The 17,567-nt window shown below is 17.9% G+C and overlaps 4 protein-coding genes across 4 annotated transcripts; all 4 read left to right on the forward strand.

Annotated features, from left to right (window-relative positions):
- Positions 1-457: 457 nt before the first annotated feature.
- On the forward strand, positions 458-6,035 carry SRCAP (Snf2-related CBP activator, putative; the record flags this gene model as incomplete). Its single annotated transcript, XM_028675287.1, has 5 exons — positions 458-606; positions 761-793; positions 900-975; positions 1,110-5,678; positions 5,826-6,035. The coding sequence occupies 5 exons, from the start codon at positions 458-460 to the stop codon at positions 6,033-6,035; spliced, it is 5,037 nt and encodes a 1,678-aa protein (XP_028531891.1).
- Positions 6,036-6,925: 890 nt separating this feature from the next.
- Positions 6,926-7,578, forward strand: LSM3 (U6 snRNA-associated Sm-like protein LSm3, putative; the record flags this gene model as incomplete). Its single annotated transcript, XM_028675288.1, has 4 exons — positions 6,926-6,950; positions 7,036-7,121; positions 7,244-7,327; positions 7,504-7,578. 4 exons carry the CDS (start codon positions 6,926-6,928, stop codon positions 7,576-7,578), a joined length of 270 nt encoding a protein of 89 aa, XP_028531892.1.
- Positions 7,579-8,168: 590 nt separating this feature from the next.
- On the forward strand, positions 8,169-13,858 carry PRELSG_0504200 (conserved Plasmodium protein, unknown function; the record flags this gene model as incomplete). The annotated part of the gene is made up of 17 exons (XM_028675289.1): positions 8,169-8,216; positions 8,318-8,372; positions 8,513-8,605; positions 8,675-9,010; positions 9,119-9,198; positions 9,299-9,370; positions 9,479-9,524; positions 9,610-9,677; positions 9,768-9,858; positions 10,009-10,086; positions 10,201-10,338; positions 10,425-10,551; positions 10,647-10,812; positions 10,887-11,987; positions 12,113-12,992; positions 13,113-13,528; positions 13,712-13,858. The coding sequence occupies 17 exons, from the start codon at positions 8,169-8,171 to the stop codon at positions 13,856-13,858; spliced, it is 3,942 nt and encodes a 1,313-aa protein (XP_028531893.1).
- Positions 13,859-15,062: 1,204 nt separating this feature from the next.
- On the forward strand, positions 15,063-16,565 carry PRELSG_0504300 (conserved Plasmodium protein, unknown function; the record flags this gene model as incomplete). Its single annotated transcript, XM_028675291.1, has 1 exon — positions 15,063-16,565. The coding sequence occupies one exon, from the start codon at positions 15,063-15,065 to the stop codon at positions 16,563-16,565; it is 1,503 nt and encodes a 500-aa protein (XP_028531894.1).
- Positions 16,566-17,567: the final 1,002 nt, after the last annotated feature.

A 17,567-nucleotide genomic window follows, 5' to 3' on the forward strand; every position in this document is an offset into this window, starting at 1 on the left:
ATATTAAACATTTTTATTATTTAATTTTTTTTTAATTTATAAAAGATATTTTTTTTTTTTTTTTTGTAAATAGTATCTAATTATTTTAATTTCTTTTTGTTTTTATATTATTACTGAAATTAACTTTTTTAAATAACCTTTTTTATTAAATATTTTTTTTTTTGAAAAAATATTCCTTTTATTTTGTTACTATATTTATTAATAAATATAATAAAGGAAAAAAAAATGAGAAAAAAGTCTTTCTATAATTTTTTAAAACTTTAAAATTTTATCTAATGGAATTATTAATTCATAATGCTAAAAAAAATTTTATACGATTAAAAAGACGTTTAAATAAAATTTAAGAAAAAAACAATTGAAATATTTCTTTTTTTCTTTTTCTTTTTTTTTTTTTTTTTTAATATATTACTTTCATAAATAATAAAACAATGTGAAATTTTAATTTTCCAAATAAAAAATGAATGAGAGAACACATGAAAATTTATTAAAGACAAAATCATACAACTTGGGTATTGATGATATTCAGAACTTGGGTTCTATATATTCCTTTCAAAACAAGCAAAAGATCGAAAAATACAATGAAGAAATCAAATTATTAAAACAACAGTAATATATATGAATATTATCTAAAAATTATAAATAACAATGGAATTATTGAAAAATATAAATAAATAAATAAATAAATAAAATAATTTTAAACAAATAAATAAATATATATGTATGTATATATAATTTTTTTTCTTTTCTTTTTATCCTTTAGGTTAGATGATTTGAACGAAAAAATGGGAAAATGGTAATTTAAATTAAGTTTATTTAAACTAAAACTCTGTAAAATATATATATATATTATTTTAAAATTATTAATATGTTATTTTACTATTACTTTTTTTTTATAATAGTAGCTACATACCTAAAATTATTGAACCAACCAAATATCCAGAACTGACATTTTGGTATTTTGAATTAAAAGAGATGGTAAATTTAATAATTAAAAAGGAAAAGAAAAATTATGCATTTATACAAGCACGTATTTATATATGTTAATCATTACTATTTTTTTTATGAATATTATATATATATTATAAATTTTGCCATTTGCATATTATTAGAAAGAGTTTCAAGACTTAGTAATATACGAAATAAAAAAGAAAAAGAGGCATTTTAAAATTTTAAGTCAAAGCTGTGTGAAATATTTAAGTAATAAAGAGAAATTGAGATTAAAAAAACAGGAAGAAGAAGAAAAGAGATTAAAATTATATTCTAAAAACATATCATCATATATGGATTTGTTTTGGAAAAAGATAGAGAAATTGGTGTGGGAAGAAAAAAAAAAAGAATTACAAAAAACATTAAATAAAAAAAAGGAAATGAGATTCAAAAAATTTGTAAAAGGAGCCATTAAAAAAATAAAATGCGCTAGACACAATGCTCATGAATTATTTGAAAATAAATCACTTAGTGTAAGTTCTTATAATAATAGTGAACAACTAAATAATTCTTCCAATCTAGATAATTTTGATAAAGAATTAAAAGAAGAAGACCTAACCGATCAAGAAGAAGAAGATATCCTATTAGATGAACAAATGGAATCGAGCGAAGAACTAGAAGATCAAAAGAAAGAAATTAGTTTATTAGATGATGAAGCAAATATTCCTATTGAAGAATTACTAAAAAATATATACGGGTTCAAAAGCGGAGAAGAATATTTAAATTTAATGCAGAAGAAGGAAGAGGATTATGAAGAAGAAAATGATGAAAAAGATAACGAATCCAATACAAAAGAAGAAAATGAAGAGAAAAAAGACAAAGAAAAGAATGAAGAAAATTTGAAAAAAGAAAAATATGAAGCAGATTTGAAAGAAGAAAAATGTGAAGAGAATTTGAAAAAAGAAAAATATGGAGCAGATTTAAAAGAAGAAAAATGTGAAGAAAATTTGAAAGAGGAATATGAAGAAAATATGAAAAAAGAAAAATATAAAGAAGGTTTGAAAGAAGAAAAATATGAAGAAGATTTAAGGCAAGAAAAAGAAGAAATTTTGAAACAAAAAAAAGATACTAGCGAAATCTGTATAAAATATCAAGACAACGAAGAAGAGAAAAATAAAAGTATATTAAGAAAAGAAAGTAATGAAAATAAAAAAAGCGAAAAAAAAAGAAAAATAGAGAAAGAGGAATATAATCTAAGAAAGTCAAAAATATTGAAAAATGATTCTTCAAATAAAAAGGATGAAGTATTGGTATGTAATATGGAAGAAAAACATTTAACAAAAATTCCACCAATTATTAAAGCAACTTTACGAGATTATCAACACGCAGGTTTACATTGGCTATTGTATTTATATAAAAATAATATTAATGGTATATTAGCAGATGAAATGGGTTTAGGAAAAACATTACAGTGCATATCTTTGTTAAGTTATTTAGCATTTTACTTTAATATATGGGGGCCTCATCTTATTATTGTTCCTACTTCTATTTTAATTAATTGGGAAATTGAATTAAAAAGATTTTGTCCCTGTTTCAAAATATTATCATACTACGGTAGTCAAAATGAAAGATATAAAAAAAGAATCGGATGGTTCAATAAAGATTCTTTTCATATTTGCATATCCAGTTATTCAACAGTGGTTAAAGATCATTTAATTTTCAAAAGAAAAAAATGGAAGTATATTATATTAGATGAAGCTCATAATATAAAAAATTTTAATACAAAAAGGTGGAATATTATATTGAGCTTAAAAAGAGAGAATTGCTTATTAATTACTGGAACCCCTTTACAAAATAGTTTAGAAGAGTTATGGTCACTTTTACATTTTCTTATGCCTAATATTTTTACTTCTCATTTAGATTTTAAAGAATGGTTTTCTGATCCTTTAAATTTAGCCATACAGAAAAGCAAAATTCATGATTCCAAAGAGTTAATTGATAAATTGCACACTGTTATCAGACCTTACATTTTAAGAAGATTAAAAAAAAACGTGGAAAAAGAAATGCCAAATAAGTATGAACATATTATAAAGTGTAAATTAACAAGAAGACAAAAAATATTATATGATGAATTTATAAATAACAAAAATGTTCAGAATACCTTAAATGCAGGAAATTATATAGGTTTAATGAATATCTTAATTCAATTAAGAAAAGTGTGTAATCATTGTGATTTATTTACAAATAAATATATTCAAACACCTTTTTATTATAATTTGCCTATCAATTTTTTTATTCCTCGTTTTTTTATTTTATTTAATAAAAATTACTATTTAGACTTCTACTTGATCCTCTTTTTACATAATGAATTCACTTCAATCGGAGGAAAATGTGTAAATAAAGAAAAAAAAGAAAAAGAAGTAAAAAAAAATTTGATGTATCCTTCATATTTTAATCAGGGTTGTATTAATGGCATAACCAATTTCTTACCAAATATAAATAATTACCATCAAACTTCTTTTTATAATAATGTTCAAGAAACAAATGTAATTCTTGATAATTCTTCTAAAGAATCTCATAATTATCTCAGTTGTAATTTTCAGCATCCTCAAAATAATAATATATTTGGTAATAATTCTCAAAGTACAAAAAATTCTAGCAATTTCAATAATTTTCAAAATATAAATAATATTAGTATTTGCAACAATTATCAAAATGCGCAAAGCAATAATTTTGATAATTTTCAAAACACCCCTAATACTAACAATTTCTGTAATTTTCAAAATATTCCTAACAATTTTTGTATATCAAAAGATATGCAAAATGAAAACTATTTAAATAATAATTCAAGAATAAAAAATGATAAAACACATTCTAATTTATTTCAAAATATAAATGGCACAAATTTTATTAATTCGGATATTTCACAAAATATAATAGATGAGAAAAATATTTTTAATGACAAAAAGGGATATCTAAATTTTCAAAATGAATCACCTATAGATATGAATATAAAAGATGTAAATAGTTATGTTTATGATGAAATTTATAAAAGAAATATTCCTAAGAATCTTTTAACATATTCTGATGAATTTGTTAAAGAATTAAATAATAATTATGATATATTGTCTATATATATTGATCCAAATGAAAAATATAAAAGTTATGATGATTATTTATATAGTATGGATAAAAGTATGCAATCTTTTGGTGATAACATAAATAAATCAAATAATAAAAACATATCTAATGAACATATAAGTTTAAAAAAAAAAAAATTCTTATACAAATATAATTTGAAAATTATAAATAACGAAACGCAGTATAAACATTTTTTTTATGATGAAACCAATCAAAGTTATTTAAATTCAATTGAACATAACCTATGGATAAAAAGAGAGAAAGCATATGAAAAATTGAAAGAGGAAGATAATAAAAAAAATTATACATACATAAACAAATATAATTATATAAAAAACAGCAGAATTCCATTATTTGGTAAAAATTTGTTGCATTTCATTAAGAAAGAATTTAAGAAAGATAAAAATATAGCTTATAATTATAATAATAATATAACCATTGATTACTCTACAATGAAAGAAGTCTATATACAAGATATTACTGAAGCAAACGACAGTTATATGAGTGGAGAAACAAAAAATAGGAAAAAAGCAGATGATAGCAATGGCGAAAACTTATTGGATGGAGAAATAAAAGAAAAGTATAATTTAAGTGAAAATATCAAAAGAAATAATACAAATGCTTCATTTTTTCTTGAAACACTATTTCCTACATTAGAAAATTTTTTAAAAAATTATGAAAAAATAATTCATAATTTTACTGTATTAAACAATCCATTAGTTATTTGTAATGGCCATAAAATATCTATAAATAATAACCTATTAAATAATAATAAAAAACTGGATCCCATAATTAGAAGAATAAAAATAGCTACAAGAGTTTATCATCAAGCATTCCTAAAACAATCAATTATTTTTCCTTTAAATAAAGATATATCATTAGGAAGTGGGAAATTATTTGCTTTAGAAAAATTATTAGCTAAATGTAAAAAAGAAGGAAATAAATGCTTATTATTTACTCAATTTATAAAGATGCTAGATATTCTAGAAATTTTTTTAAATCATTTAAATTATTCTTTTATAAGACTTGATGGTTCAACTAAAGTAGAACAAAGACAAAAGATAGTAACAAAATTTAATAATGATAAATCAATTTTTTTGTTTATATCTTCAACACGAAGTGGAAGTATAGGTATAAATTTAATTGCAGCTAATGTTGTTATTTTTTATGATACTGATTGGAATCCATCTATTGATAAGCAAGCGATGGATAGATGCCATAGAATTGGTCAAACGAAGGATGTTCATGTATTTAGATTCGTTTGTGAATATACAGTTGAAGAAAATATCTGGAAAAAGCAATTACAAAAAAGAAAATTAGATAATATATGTATAAATATGGGTAATTTCAATAATTCAGAGACAAATAATATAAATAAGGATTGGTTTTCTAATGTAGATTCTATTAAAGAAATTTTTATTAATAAAAAAAACAACGATGAAGATGACGATATATATAAGGACAGATTGTTACACGAATATTTAGAAGAAAATGAAAAAACTAACTTTCGATTTGAAAAAACACTAGAGCATGTCGAAGACAAAGATGATATCAATGCATTACATGCAGCTAAAAAAGAAACTCAACATGTTATTTCACAGGATTTACAAGTACTTTAAATATTTCTTGAAAAAATGTGATACATTAACACATGCCTTTTAGTACTTATTTTAATACATTTTTAAATAAATACTTTAAAACATATCTTTATTTCTTTAACTATAAAATATTATAAAAAAAATTTTTTTTTTTCTCAGGAATTTACTAATAAAAATGATTTCCAAGAAGTATACAATCTAACTTCTTACTGTTTTAATTTTTTAAATGATAATTTAACGGACTCTTTAAAACAACAAATTGATGAAATGAAAATGAAAATTGAAATTGAAATGATGAATGGAGGCGATGATGAAAATATATCGGATACTGATTCGTCAAGCCAAAGTGATGCTTCGAAAAATGTATGATTCAGAAAATATAGTAGGAGAATAGGGAAATATATAAAATCATTGCAATATTCATATGCATATAATTATGGAAAATTGTTGCATTGCATGCATTTGAATTTATATAAAATATATTTTTTTAATTTTTAAAAATTATTCCATAACTGAATATTTTTAGATATTCTCATTTTCTATATTCCTTTTTAAAGTTGTATTCTTACATTAATATTAATATATGATTACTTTTCTTTTATAAAATCCGATATATAAGTATATAAAAAAAAAAAAATGATTCCTTTTATATTCCTTTAAAATTTTTAAAATTATTTTAAATTAAAAAATATAAATAATCTTAAATATTTAGTTGTAATATTTTTTTTTTAATTTTTGTTTATATCTTTTAAAATTCTGAAAAACATTAAAAATATTAATAGTTAACCATAATATTATAAAATTCTAAATAACAAAAAAATACCCACTATTTGTAAGTACATATTTTTATTATATTTTAATTCAATTTTTATTTTAACCTTGAATATCAAATTATGCAGATTATATCATAAAAAAAAAAAAAAGATATATAAATATAATAATTTTGTGAAAAAAATAATAAAGTAATTTCTCTTTTATGTTATGTTTTTTTTTCTTTTTTTTTTCTTGAGAATAATATATTAATATGGGATCAATCTAATTTTTGAAATTATAGTTTCATTTTTATTTCTTCCATTTTATAATATATTAAAAAAAAAAAAATAAATAAAATAAAATATAAATATATAAATAAATAGAAAAATATATTTATAAAATTTAAAAGAAAATATAAGTATTGTATATTTAATGATTTATTAAACTATATTAATCTCATGTTTCTTTTTTTTTAACATTTTCACTTTTTAAATTTTTTTTAAAAAATGGAGAAAATTGCATTAATACAAAGTAATTTTGAAAAACGCAGAAAAAAAATGTTAACTGATAATTTATTAAATTATTTTATTTTTATTTTTGATGATTTTTTATGTAGGTCCTTTAGATTTTATTCGCCTAAATATGGAAGAAGAGATATTTCTAAAATGTAAAGGAGATAGAGAAATAATAGGAAAATTAGATGTACTTAAAATTTTATTCTACATTTTTATATATTTTTCTTTTTCTTTTTTTTTAAATCCAATTTTTTTTTTATTGTATATATACTATTAATCTAAATTATTTTAATTTTAAATTTTTTGAAGGCTTACGATAATCACTTAAATATGATTTTATCAAATGCTCGTGAAACTTATAGTGTAAAAGAAAATGATCAAGAATGTATTAAAGTAATGATTATTAATTTAGATTTATAAAAACTAATATTAATAAAATTATTCATTTATATACATGTTATTAAATATTAAACCTAATGATATCAAAAAAAAAAATAAATAAAATAAATGTAGAATAATATAAATTTGAATATAAAATTATATGTTATCAAATTTTTTTTTTTTATTAGAAAGTGGAAAGAAATTTAGACATGGTATTTGTTAGAGGAGATTCTATTATATTAGTATCATCTGCATTAAAATAAAAAAAAAAAAAAAATGAAAATTCCTCCAAAAAAAAAGTTTATTCCATTTTTATATTTTTTAAATAAATACTTATATGCATAATTTCATTTTAATGTTCAATTTTTTGTAACCTAAATTTTTTTTTTATTGTTTTAAAAATTTAAGCTAATCATTATATAAAAAAAATATATTAAATTAATATAAATAAGGAGAATTAATAAAAAAAAAAAAAAACTAAGTATAGGAGAAATAAATGTAGAAAAATTAATTAAAAAAGTATTTATAAAAATAAAAAAATGTATATATTTTAGAAATCTAATGAATTTAAAAATAGAAGTAAAATTAAAAAAATAAAAGATCAAAATAAATTTTCATCATTTCACTTACGATTATTGTGATATGAACAAAAAAAAAAAAAATTATTTTAATATTAATCTAATAAGCTTTATTATTTATTTTTTATTCTTATTTTTTACTTTTTTATTTTTTTTCTGTTGTCTAATAAAAAAAGTGAAATCATAATTCTATAATAATAAAGTTATTTTTTCTTATTAAAAAATACATAAATATATATATATATATATATTATTTTTTTCTTGGTTATATAAATATGGAATATAAAGAGAAGCCTGAAGGTCCTTTTTTTGTGTCTTTTTTTGTAAAAAAATAAAAAATAAAATAAAATAATTAATTAATTCTTAATTTTCCATATTGTTTTAATTGTAAATAAATTTTTATTCTAATAAAAAAAAAAAACAGGTTACAAATTTCAATGCATCTGATGAAACATGTTATTACAAAATAAACGTAATAGGTAGATTATTGAAATTTAAAGAATATATATAAGTTAATAAAAGTTTATATGTATATATATAAAAAAAAAAAAAAAAGACTTATAGAAAATATTTAATAAACATTTATAAATATAGTAAACTTTCTTTACTAAATTAATAGATTTCCATAATAATATTTTTGAATCAAATATAATAAAAAAAAATAAATGTGAACAAGTTAATTTTGGCAACAACTACATTGAAATAAATGAAGGTAACTTTAAAAAAGAAAAAAACTATGTAAATTTAAATTAATTTTACTTATTTTTTCTTTTAAATTTAGAAACTGCTATAAATGATTTAATAGAGAATTCAATAAAAATAGAAGTTTTCGCAAAAAATATTACTAGTGAAAATAACTTTATTTTAATTGGAAGTGAAAGCATAAGAGCATTTCCTTTTTTACATGATCAATTAATATTAGGAAAAAATATTACCATTTGTTATAAATATGAGGAAAAAAAAGGAGATATAGAAAATGAAAATGTGGAAAATGAAAAAAAGAAAAAGAAAAAAAATAACGAAAAAGAAGAAAAAAAAAAAAAAAAAAAAAGCAAGAATAACTCAAAAAACGAATTAGACATAACAGAAAATTTTATAAAAACAGATATTGATTTAAGTAAATTAATTATTTTTAAAAATAAAAAAAAAATCTTCCGATCTAAATATTATTATTATAAATATATATTTACATATATATATTATTTCTCTTTTTTTATATCCGAAGATTTTCATATTACCTTGAATATAAATTCTTTGGTTGGATATTTTTGTGATAGAAACAATTACAACATAATGAATATTAAAGTAAAGAAAATAGAAAATATTATTTTTTTTTTTTTTGCTTATTTCATATATATATATATATTAATAATAAAATATTATTTGTATTTTTTTTAATTTTTAGGTTGATGGAGTATATAATATACCCAAAGATGCAGAAAACAAAATACCAAAAAAAAATTTTCTTACATTTCAAGTAAAAATATAATTTCAAAAAAAAAAGGGAAATAGTTTAAAAAAAATTGTTTATATAAAAAGTATATTTAATACATATATATAAACTTTTATAAATATATACTTTTAGTTCAAATTTCTAGACTTTTGCTTAAATAGTGGGACTCTTGTAGAAGGTTTCTTTTCTCTTATTTTTTCTTTTTTCTTTTTTTCTTATATGTTCAATTATTTATACTATTATCATTATTATTTTTATTTTAGATGAGCAAAATAATAAATACAAAATTACGTGGAATAAAAATGTTATTTACAAATATAGAAATATAAAGGTATTGGAAAAAAAAAATATATATATAACAACAATAACACTAAGCTTTATATATAACTTTATTATAAAAGAAAAAATTTTTATTTAATAGGAAATCGAGTATATTTACAACTTTTTATATTATGATTCTTTTAATATAAATGGATATTTACTTTGTTTTAGTGAAAATAAAAAACAAAAAGGTAAAAAATACATTGGTTACTTGTGGCATTTTATCACAAACAAAAGAATTAATAGAAATAATAAAGATATGCATAAAAATACTATTTTTAATTATAATTTATTAATTTCAATAGTAATAAAATAAAAAATAATATTTATTTTTTTTCTAGATAATACTACTACCAATATAGTAAATTCTTTATGTGCAAAATTTGAGATTAATATTTCAGATGTTATATCTAATAAAGGTTAATAAGTTATTTTTCATTAATTTCATTCTTATCCATTATTCATTTATATTTGTTTTATTTTGTTTATTTATTTATTTATTTATTTTTTTTTTAATTTTTTTTTTTTTTTAGTTATTGATATAAAATACAAATTACAAGAAGTAGACACTCTTAAAAATGAAATAAAAAATATAAAAGAAAATGATGATTATGATGACTTCTTTATTTATAATAGTGCATATATCCTATTAACTATTCAATTTTACAAACGTAAAAATTGTTTTCGTTTTAATTTTCCTTTTTTTTTCTCTAAGTTTATATCAATATTATTAAAATAAATTGTGATTATTTTATAGCATTTGTAATTAGTTCAACAATTGAAGCTCCCTTTAAAATAAATAACTTAAAAAATGATATAAAAATGAAAAATGAAAAAGAAAAAATTAAAAGCGAAAATGAAAGTATCAGCAATTTATTTAACAAGTAAAAATGAATAATATTTGCAAAACAAATATTTCATAAATTCAAAAACCCTACATTTTAAAAAAATATGTCCTAAATTTATTTTATCTTCATAGGTTAATTATTGAGGGAATTGAATATGTAGATAATGAGATCAATAAATTAAAAAAAGAAGACCAAATAAAAATTTATCAGAAATCAAAAGAATATTTTATATTCTTAAATAACTTGAAAGAAAATGCTACTTATATAAATTTATATAATAATGTTAAAAATATTATGGTAAATAATTTTTAAAAAAAATATCCAACTTCTTTTTTTTTTACTATTTCTAAAAATATATTTTGTATTCTTAGATAAAACTAACATACGAGATAATAAATAAGAAAATTTATAAGAATTTTAATTTACACGATAATATATGTAGTGAAATAGAGGATGAAGAGGGAGAGGAAGAGGAAGAAAATGAAATAAATGAAAAACAGGAAAATAATAAAGGGAACGATGAACTACATAAGAGAAAAAAGAATAAAAAAAAAAAGGAAAAAAATATTTTCTCAGAAGAAAATATAAGTTGTATACTTGCTAATTTATTTAATTTTGTTTATGAATCATCTAACATAATAATAAATAATTATTTTGAAAAACAAAAAAATTTAAATAATATATCAATAGATGAAATAAAAAAAAAAAATAATATTAGTAATCTAGAAAATTATTTACAAAATATTGTAAAGGAAAATGAATTTTTATTAAAAGATAAAAAAAATGAATATTTTTACGAAGCAATATTATTATTAATTTTTAAAAAAATATATGTATTTTCTGAAAAAAAACATATGAAAATAAAAAAAGTAGAAGATCAAAACAGTAACCATATTGTTAATATAATAGAAAATTACGATAGTTATGAAAAAGACAATGATAATAATGATATAGAAACTAATTATTTTTACAAAAGAAAAATAGCAGACTATGAGCTAAATAATCAGAAGGATAATTTCACCTCACTAATAAATGGCATTTGCAAAAAAAATAAAAATGAATGTAATTCATATTTATTTGATTATATTGAAAATTATGAAGATATAATTTTAGGGAAAATACATACTAAAAAAAATGAATCATTCATAGAAAATACAAGGGATGAAAAAATAATATCTATTTTTAATTTAGATGAAAATAAGCAGAACAAAAATTTATTTATTGATATAATTTATAAATATTGTAAGGTTTTATTAGTTAAAAATAATATAAATAATGCAAAAAATAATAAAGAAATACAAAAAAAATGTTATCAAGAATATTACTTGACAAAAAATAATAATGAAAATTCTTATTCATATGAAAATTTTGATTATCATAACAACTTTGAGTCTTATGAAAAATATATAAATCACAAAAAAATTGATTCATGTATTTTATGTCTATCTACTTATATAGAGTTAACAAATTTTGTAAAAAAAAAAAAAAAAGAAAAAAAAATTATATGATGAATATATATATATCTAACTATATATTACATGTATTCTTAATATTAGACACAAATAAAACAAACTAAATGCACTTTTATTTTTTTCAGGAAAACTTAGAAAGTATTTTCATTTTAAGTTTAATATATTTAAATATACATAAATATGAAGAATCCTTAAAAATAGTTAATTATTTAATAAATATTTTAAAGAAAAAAAAAAAAAAAAAAAAAGATGCAGATAACATAAAAAATAAAAAAGAAATAAACATGAGCAATTTACATTTATTTAGTGCCTACAACAATAATAATTTAGATATAAGTGAGGAAATGTGCATATATATAAAAGCATTATGTTATTTCTTTCAACAAGATTACATACATTATTACATAAATATATGTATTCTCTTAAATACTAATGAAAATGAATTGAAAAAAGAATTTGAAAATAATTCCAATTTTTTTGAAAAAGAAACACATAAATATATAGGCACAAAACTAAATAACAAAGGAAATAAAAAAAAAGAAATAATTTTGACAAAAGATGAGAAAAAAAATAAAAATTCAAAAAAAAAAAATTGTGAAGAAAAAGAACATATGAAGAAAAATCAAGATATTATTGAAGAAAACGAGGAAGAGCAATCAAACAATGAAGAACCTATTTTCGAAAAAAAAAAAGAAGAAAAAGAAAAGGAAGAGGAAGAAGAAGAAGAAGAAGAAGTAAATGGACATGAAAAAGAAAAAATTAAAGTAAAGGATACCTCAAAGGATCAACAAGATATAACTATTTTGAAAAATTTTGAAATGAACATAGATGAAATTCCATTAAAAGATAAATTTATGTTACTATTTCTTATATATTGCATAAAATTTAATATAATAAATATTGTTATGTATATTTATGAAAATAAAAATAAGTTTTTAACAAATTTATCATTAAAAACAAATTTATTTAGACAGTTAATTATAAAAGCTTTTTTTTCTATTAAAGGTTCATATATATATATATATATATATATATATATATATATATATATATATTTAATAAAAATATTTCTTATTTTATTTTTTTTAATTTAAAATTCTTATCTTTAATTTCTACCTTTTTTAGATTATGTAAATTGTATTAAACTAATTGAAGAAAAAAAAGAATATCTCAATAACTTAGACATTTTATATATATATGCAGAATGCTTATATAAGTTAAAGGATTACGAAAAATGTATTGAGTATTTTAAAAGTTATTTAAATTTATGTAAATATAAAAATATTCTTACAAAAATATATTTACAGTTAAGCAAAGTTTATATCTCTTTAAAGCAATATAAAGAAGGAAAAATCATGATTAAAAATTCTATGCAAATATATAAATCAAGTTATGCTTATCTATATTTAAGCTCTTATTATTTAAGAAAAAAAGAGTATGTGCACTCATATAAGCTTTTATATAAATCAAATGAAATAAACTTTTTTAATCATAAGTTGTGGGGATATCTAACAATAGTATTTTTACATTTAAATATGAAAGTAATAAAAAAAAAAAATTTTATTAATGTAATGCTATATTCAACATTAAGACTAATATATGTATAGAATAGGCAACATTTATAATGGAATATTATCATATATATATATATATATATATATATATATATATATATATATATATATATATATATATATTTATATTTATTTATTTTATATATTTAGAACCAGGCTGATAAAAGTTTAAATAATTTTATAAAAATGAAAACATATGATGAAGAAATAATTTCTGATCTGATTACAGTATATAAAAAATATGGTTATGAAAAAGAAGTAAAGTATTTATTAACCTTATGCAAAGAAAACTATTAATGAAACATAAAAAATAAATATATAGAAATATATTACTTGAAATTTTTTTTTATATGCCATTAAATAAAATTTTTTTTTCCAAAGATTTATTTCAAAAATGTGTATTCATAAATGAATAGAAATATATTTTTATTTTTTGCGTACTATATATATTTTTAATATAACTCATTAAATTATTTAGAAATCTAAAAAAATAATCAAATTATAATTCCAAAAAGGAAATCAAAAATATATTCATCATGAATGATTATTATTTAAAATTACAAAAAAAAAAAAAAAGAAAAATTTGTTATGTGTAATAGAATAATTCATAAATTACAATAATATATCTTCGTTTTGTCTAGCATTAGTAATTTACAAGAATTAAGTGTTCTAAAATGTAAAAAAAAAAAAATAAAATAAAATAATAATTAAATATCATTGTAAAGAAAAATATTTAACATGTGATATCATAAAAAAATTAAATATATTTATTAATTTTTATTCATAATTTGGTTTATGCATGTTAGTGATTAAACTTTTGTACATTAAGATTTACTAGCTTTTCTGTTAGAAGTTTGAAGCATACTAAAATATAGGAAAGAGAAAAAGAAGAAAAAAAATTATAATAATAATAAAATAGAAATATAAAATAATAATCTAATATGTATCTTATAAAAATCACTATTTTTTATTAAAAAAATTTAATTATATTTAAAATTTTTTTTTTTTTTTTTTTACCTAAATAATAAAGGTTATCACTGAAAAAAAAAAATTATCATCTAAAATTATACATTTTAAAAAATATAGAAAGATTTTTTAATTATTAAAAAAAATACGGGAAATATTATACATTTTTTTAATATGCATGTTAAATATTTATATTAAATATATATTTATGAGTTCATTTTATATATTTCAAAAAAAAAATATATTTGTATTAATTTAAAATAAATGATTTATTATATTCCTATAAAAATACTAGAATAGTTTAAATATAAAAACTTAAAAAAAAGGTGAATTTTACAAAAATAACTTAAAAAATGTATTCACATGAAATATATATTTAAAAACATAGGAATAAGTTATTAATAAAAAGAAAAAAATAAGAAGGAAAGAAAAAGGAAGAAATAATAGAATTATGTAATGTTTTAAAATGTTCAAAAATAAATATAAAAAAAATGTAAAGAGTATAGTTGGGTATATATTTTTGGTTACAATATATATGATTATTTGGATAATTTTACTTCTAAATTGTTTAATTCATAAATTAAAGATTTTTAAATTAAAAATAATCTCTAAATTAGATGTGAGAAATGTACTTCAGACTGTTTTTGATAGATCTTTTTTCAGAAATATATTAAAATGGAGTAATTTGTTTTTAAACTACTTAAATTTTTTTAAAGAAAAGAAAAATAATAATAATGACTTAAATAAAAAAATAAGTAAGATACCTAAGCATATATACATTGTATTAAAAATCAATGATGTCATTATTTTGAATAAAAAAAAACTTTTAAATTATATTTTGAGTATAATAATATATTTATATGAGTTGAAAGTAAAATATGTGACAATATATGTATCTGATTATTTTTTTAATTCATTCTTTTACGATGATCTAACGAAATATTTATTTGAACGTAGTTTTTTTATGAAAGCATTAATTAAAAATAACTGTAATAATAACAATAATTATATTTCTTATAATTTGTCTGATGAATTTATAATAGCAAAGTTTTCGTACCCTGATAAAAAATTATCCTTTTATAATTTATTTCATAAAAAAAAAAAAAAAAATTGTTCCAAAACATATTACACATATGAAAAAAATTCTCTTTATTTAAAATTTATCAATAAAGAAAGTTCTCATAAAAAATTAATAGAAATAGCAAAAGCAAGTAGCATATTATCTAATGGAGAGATGGTAAATGATAAGTTGATATTTTATAATAAAACTATAGAAGCAGTAATAAGAAAAATATATAATAAAGATAGAAAAGGTTTTTATAAAAATGAAATGAATTTACAAAAAATATCTCCTTTTTTTGAGTTTTTAAAAAAGTTAAAAGGGTCTTTTTTATTTAAAGTGAGATATTTTCTTAATATTCTAAACAAAAAAATTCTAAAGATATTTCATATCTTAAGACTAAAAAAAGTTAATTGTTTCCATTATCAAAATTTCCAAAAAGAAAATTATGAAAAAAAAAAAGACTCTTTAAATATGATTAAACATACCCCTGTTAATGAAAAAGAGAATGAAGAAACGACAACCTTAAAAATGATTTTTCAACTATTTGATAATTTAATATTTCAAGATGAAGAAACTATAGGAATCATAAAAAAATTAATTTGTAACAATATTCCCTTATATGTAAAACCTGTGAATCAAGATATTTTTATACATAATTTTAATAATTTTTTTAGTAATACACCAGTTGATGTGGTTATTTCCTTAAGAATAGGACTAATTGACTACCTATTATCTATTGCAACTAATTATAATAGCAAAAAAAATTTTCATAAAAAAGTTTTTTTTAATTTTTTATTGGAATACTTAAGTTCCTTTTTCTTTTTGTATAATATTATTCATCCATTTCAAAAAAATGGTATTCAACCATGGGCATTATCAGAATCAGAATTATATGAATTTTTTAGTTATAACATTAATTCATTAAAAAAAGCTATAAATTATTATAACGATTCTACTCAAAGATGCGGATATTAATTTTCATTAAGAGCAATTATAAATAAGAAATTCTAAATTTAAAATAATTCTATTCATATTTTTTTTTTTTTTTTGTGTGTGCGTATTTCATTGTTTTTTTCGTTTAAAAAAAAAAATATCTATAAATTGTTAAAAAATTATATAAAATAAAATTATGATATTTTAATTCTTTATAATTATATGGCTTTATAGTAAAATTTAATGTAGCTATATATTTGTAATTTATAATTTTAACAAAATTTTGTTGATATTATTCTTTTTATTATTGTTAAGAATTTCTTCATAATTGCTAATAGCTTGTAATACAGTACTAATTATTATATATTAAATAATTATGTATTAATATTATTATAAATTTACCTTTTTAATTTTAAATATATATTGTAGAAGAGTTAAAGCATTAAGGAACATGCATTTATATATAGAACTTTTTTTTCCTAATTATTTAAGAATTACAATTTTATTTGTTATTTATGAGTCATTATTTCAAGAAATATTTTAGTTTTTTTTTTCTCTCTTTTTTGTTTTTTTTCTTAAAGTATATTTAATATTTTAATGAAACAGTTTGTAATTGCATAAAAATAATTTCACAACAAAAAAAAAAAATATAATTGTATGAAAAATATTTAATAACTATTTTTGAAATGATATTTCAAAAGATTTTATATTTATCAATTATATATAGATAATAAATTTATAGAGTTTATAAAAAAATCATATACACTTTACAAAAAGATCTATATTTTTCTAAATAATTTTGACAAATTAAAAATTTAAATATTAAGAAAAATTATATTTTAATTTTGTTTTAAATGACAGTTATATTATCTACATAAAAAAAGCCTTAAAAATGTTTTGAAGAAAAATATTTTAAAACGAAAGTATACTAAAAATAAAGAATACATTTTCTATTATTAATTTAAATAATTATTTTTTATGAATTTATTTCAGATGTTTGTTCATCTCAAAATTTTCAGTAATGTTCATGCTTATTAAATTTAC

This window comes from Plasmodium relictum (assembly GCF_900005765.1).
Source record: "Plasmodium relictum strain SGS1 genome assembly, chromosome: 5".
NCBI classification, from domain to species: domain Eukaryota; phylum Apicomplexa; class Aconoidasida; order Haemosporida; family Plasmodiidae; genus Plasmodium; species Plasmodium relictum.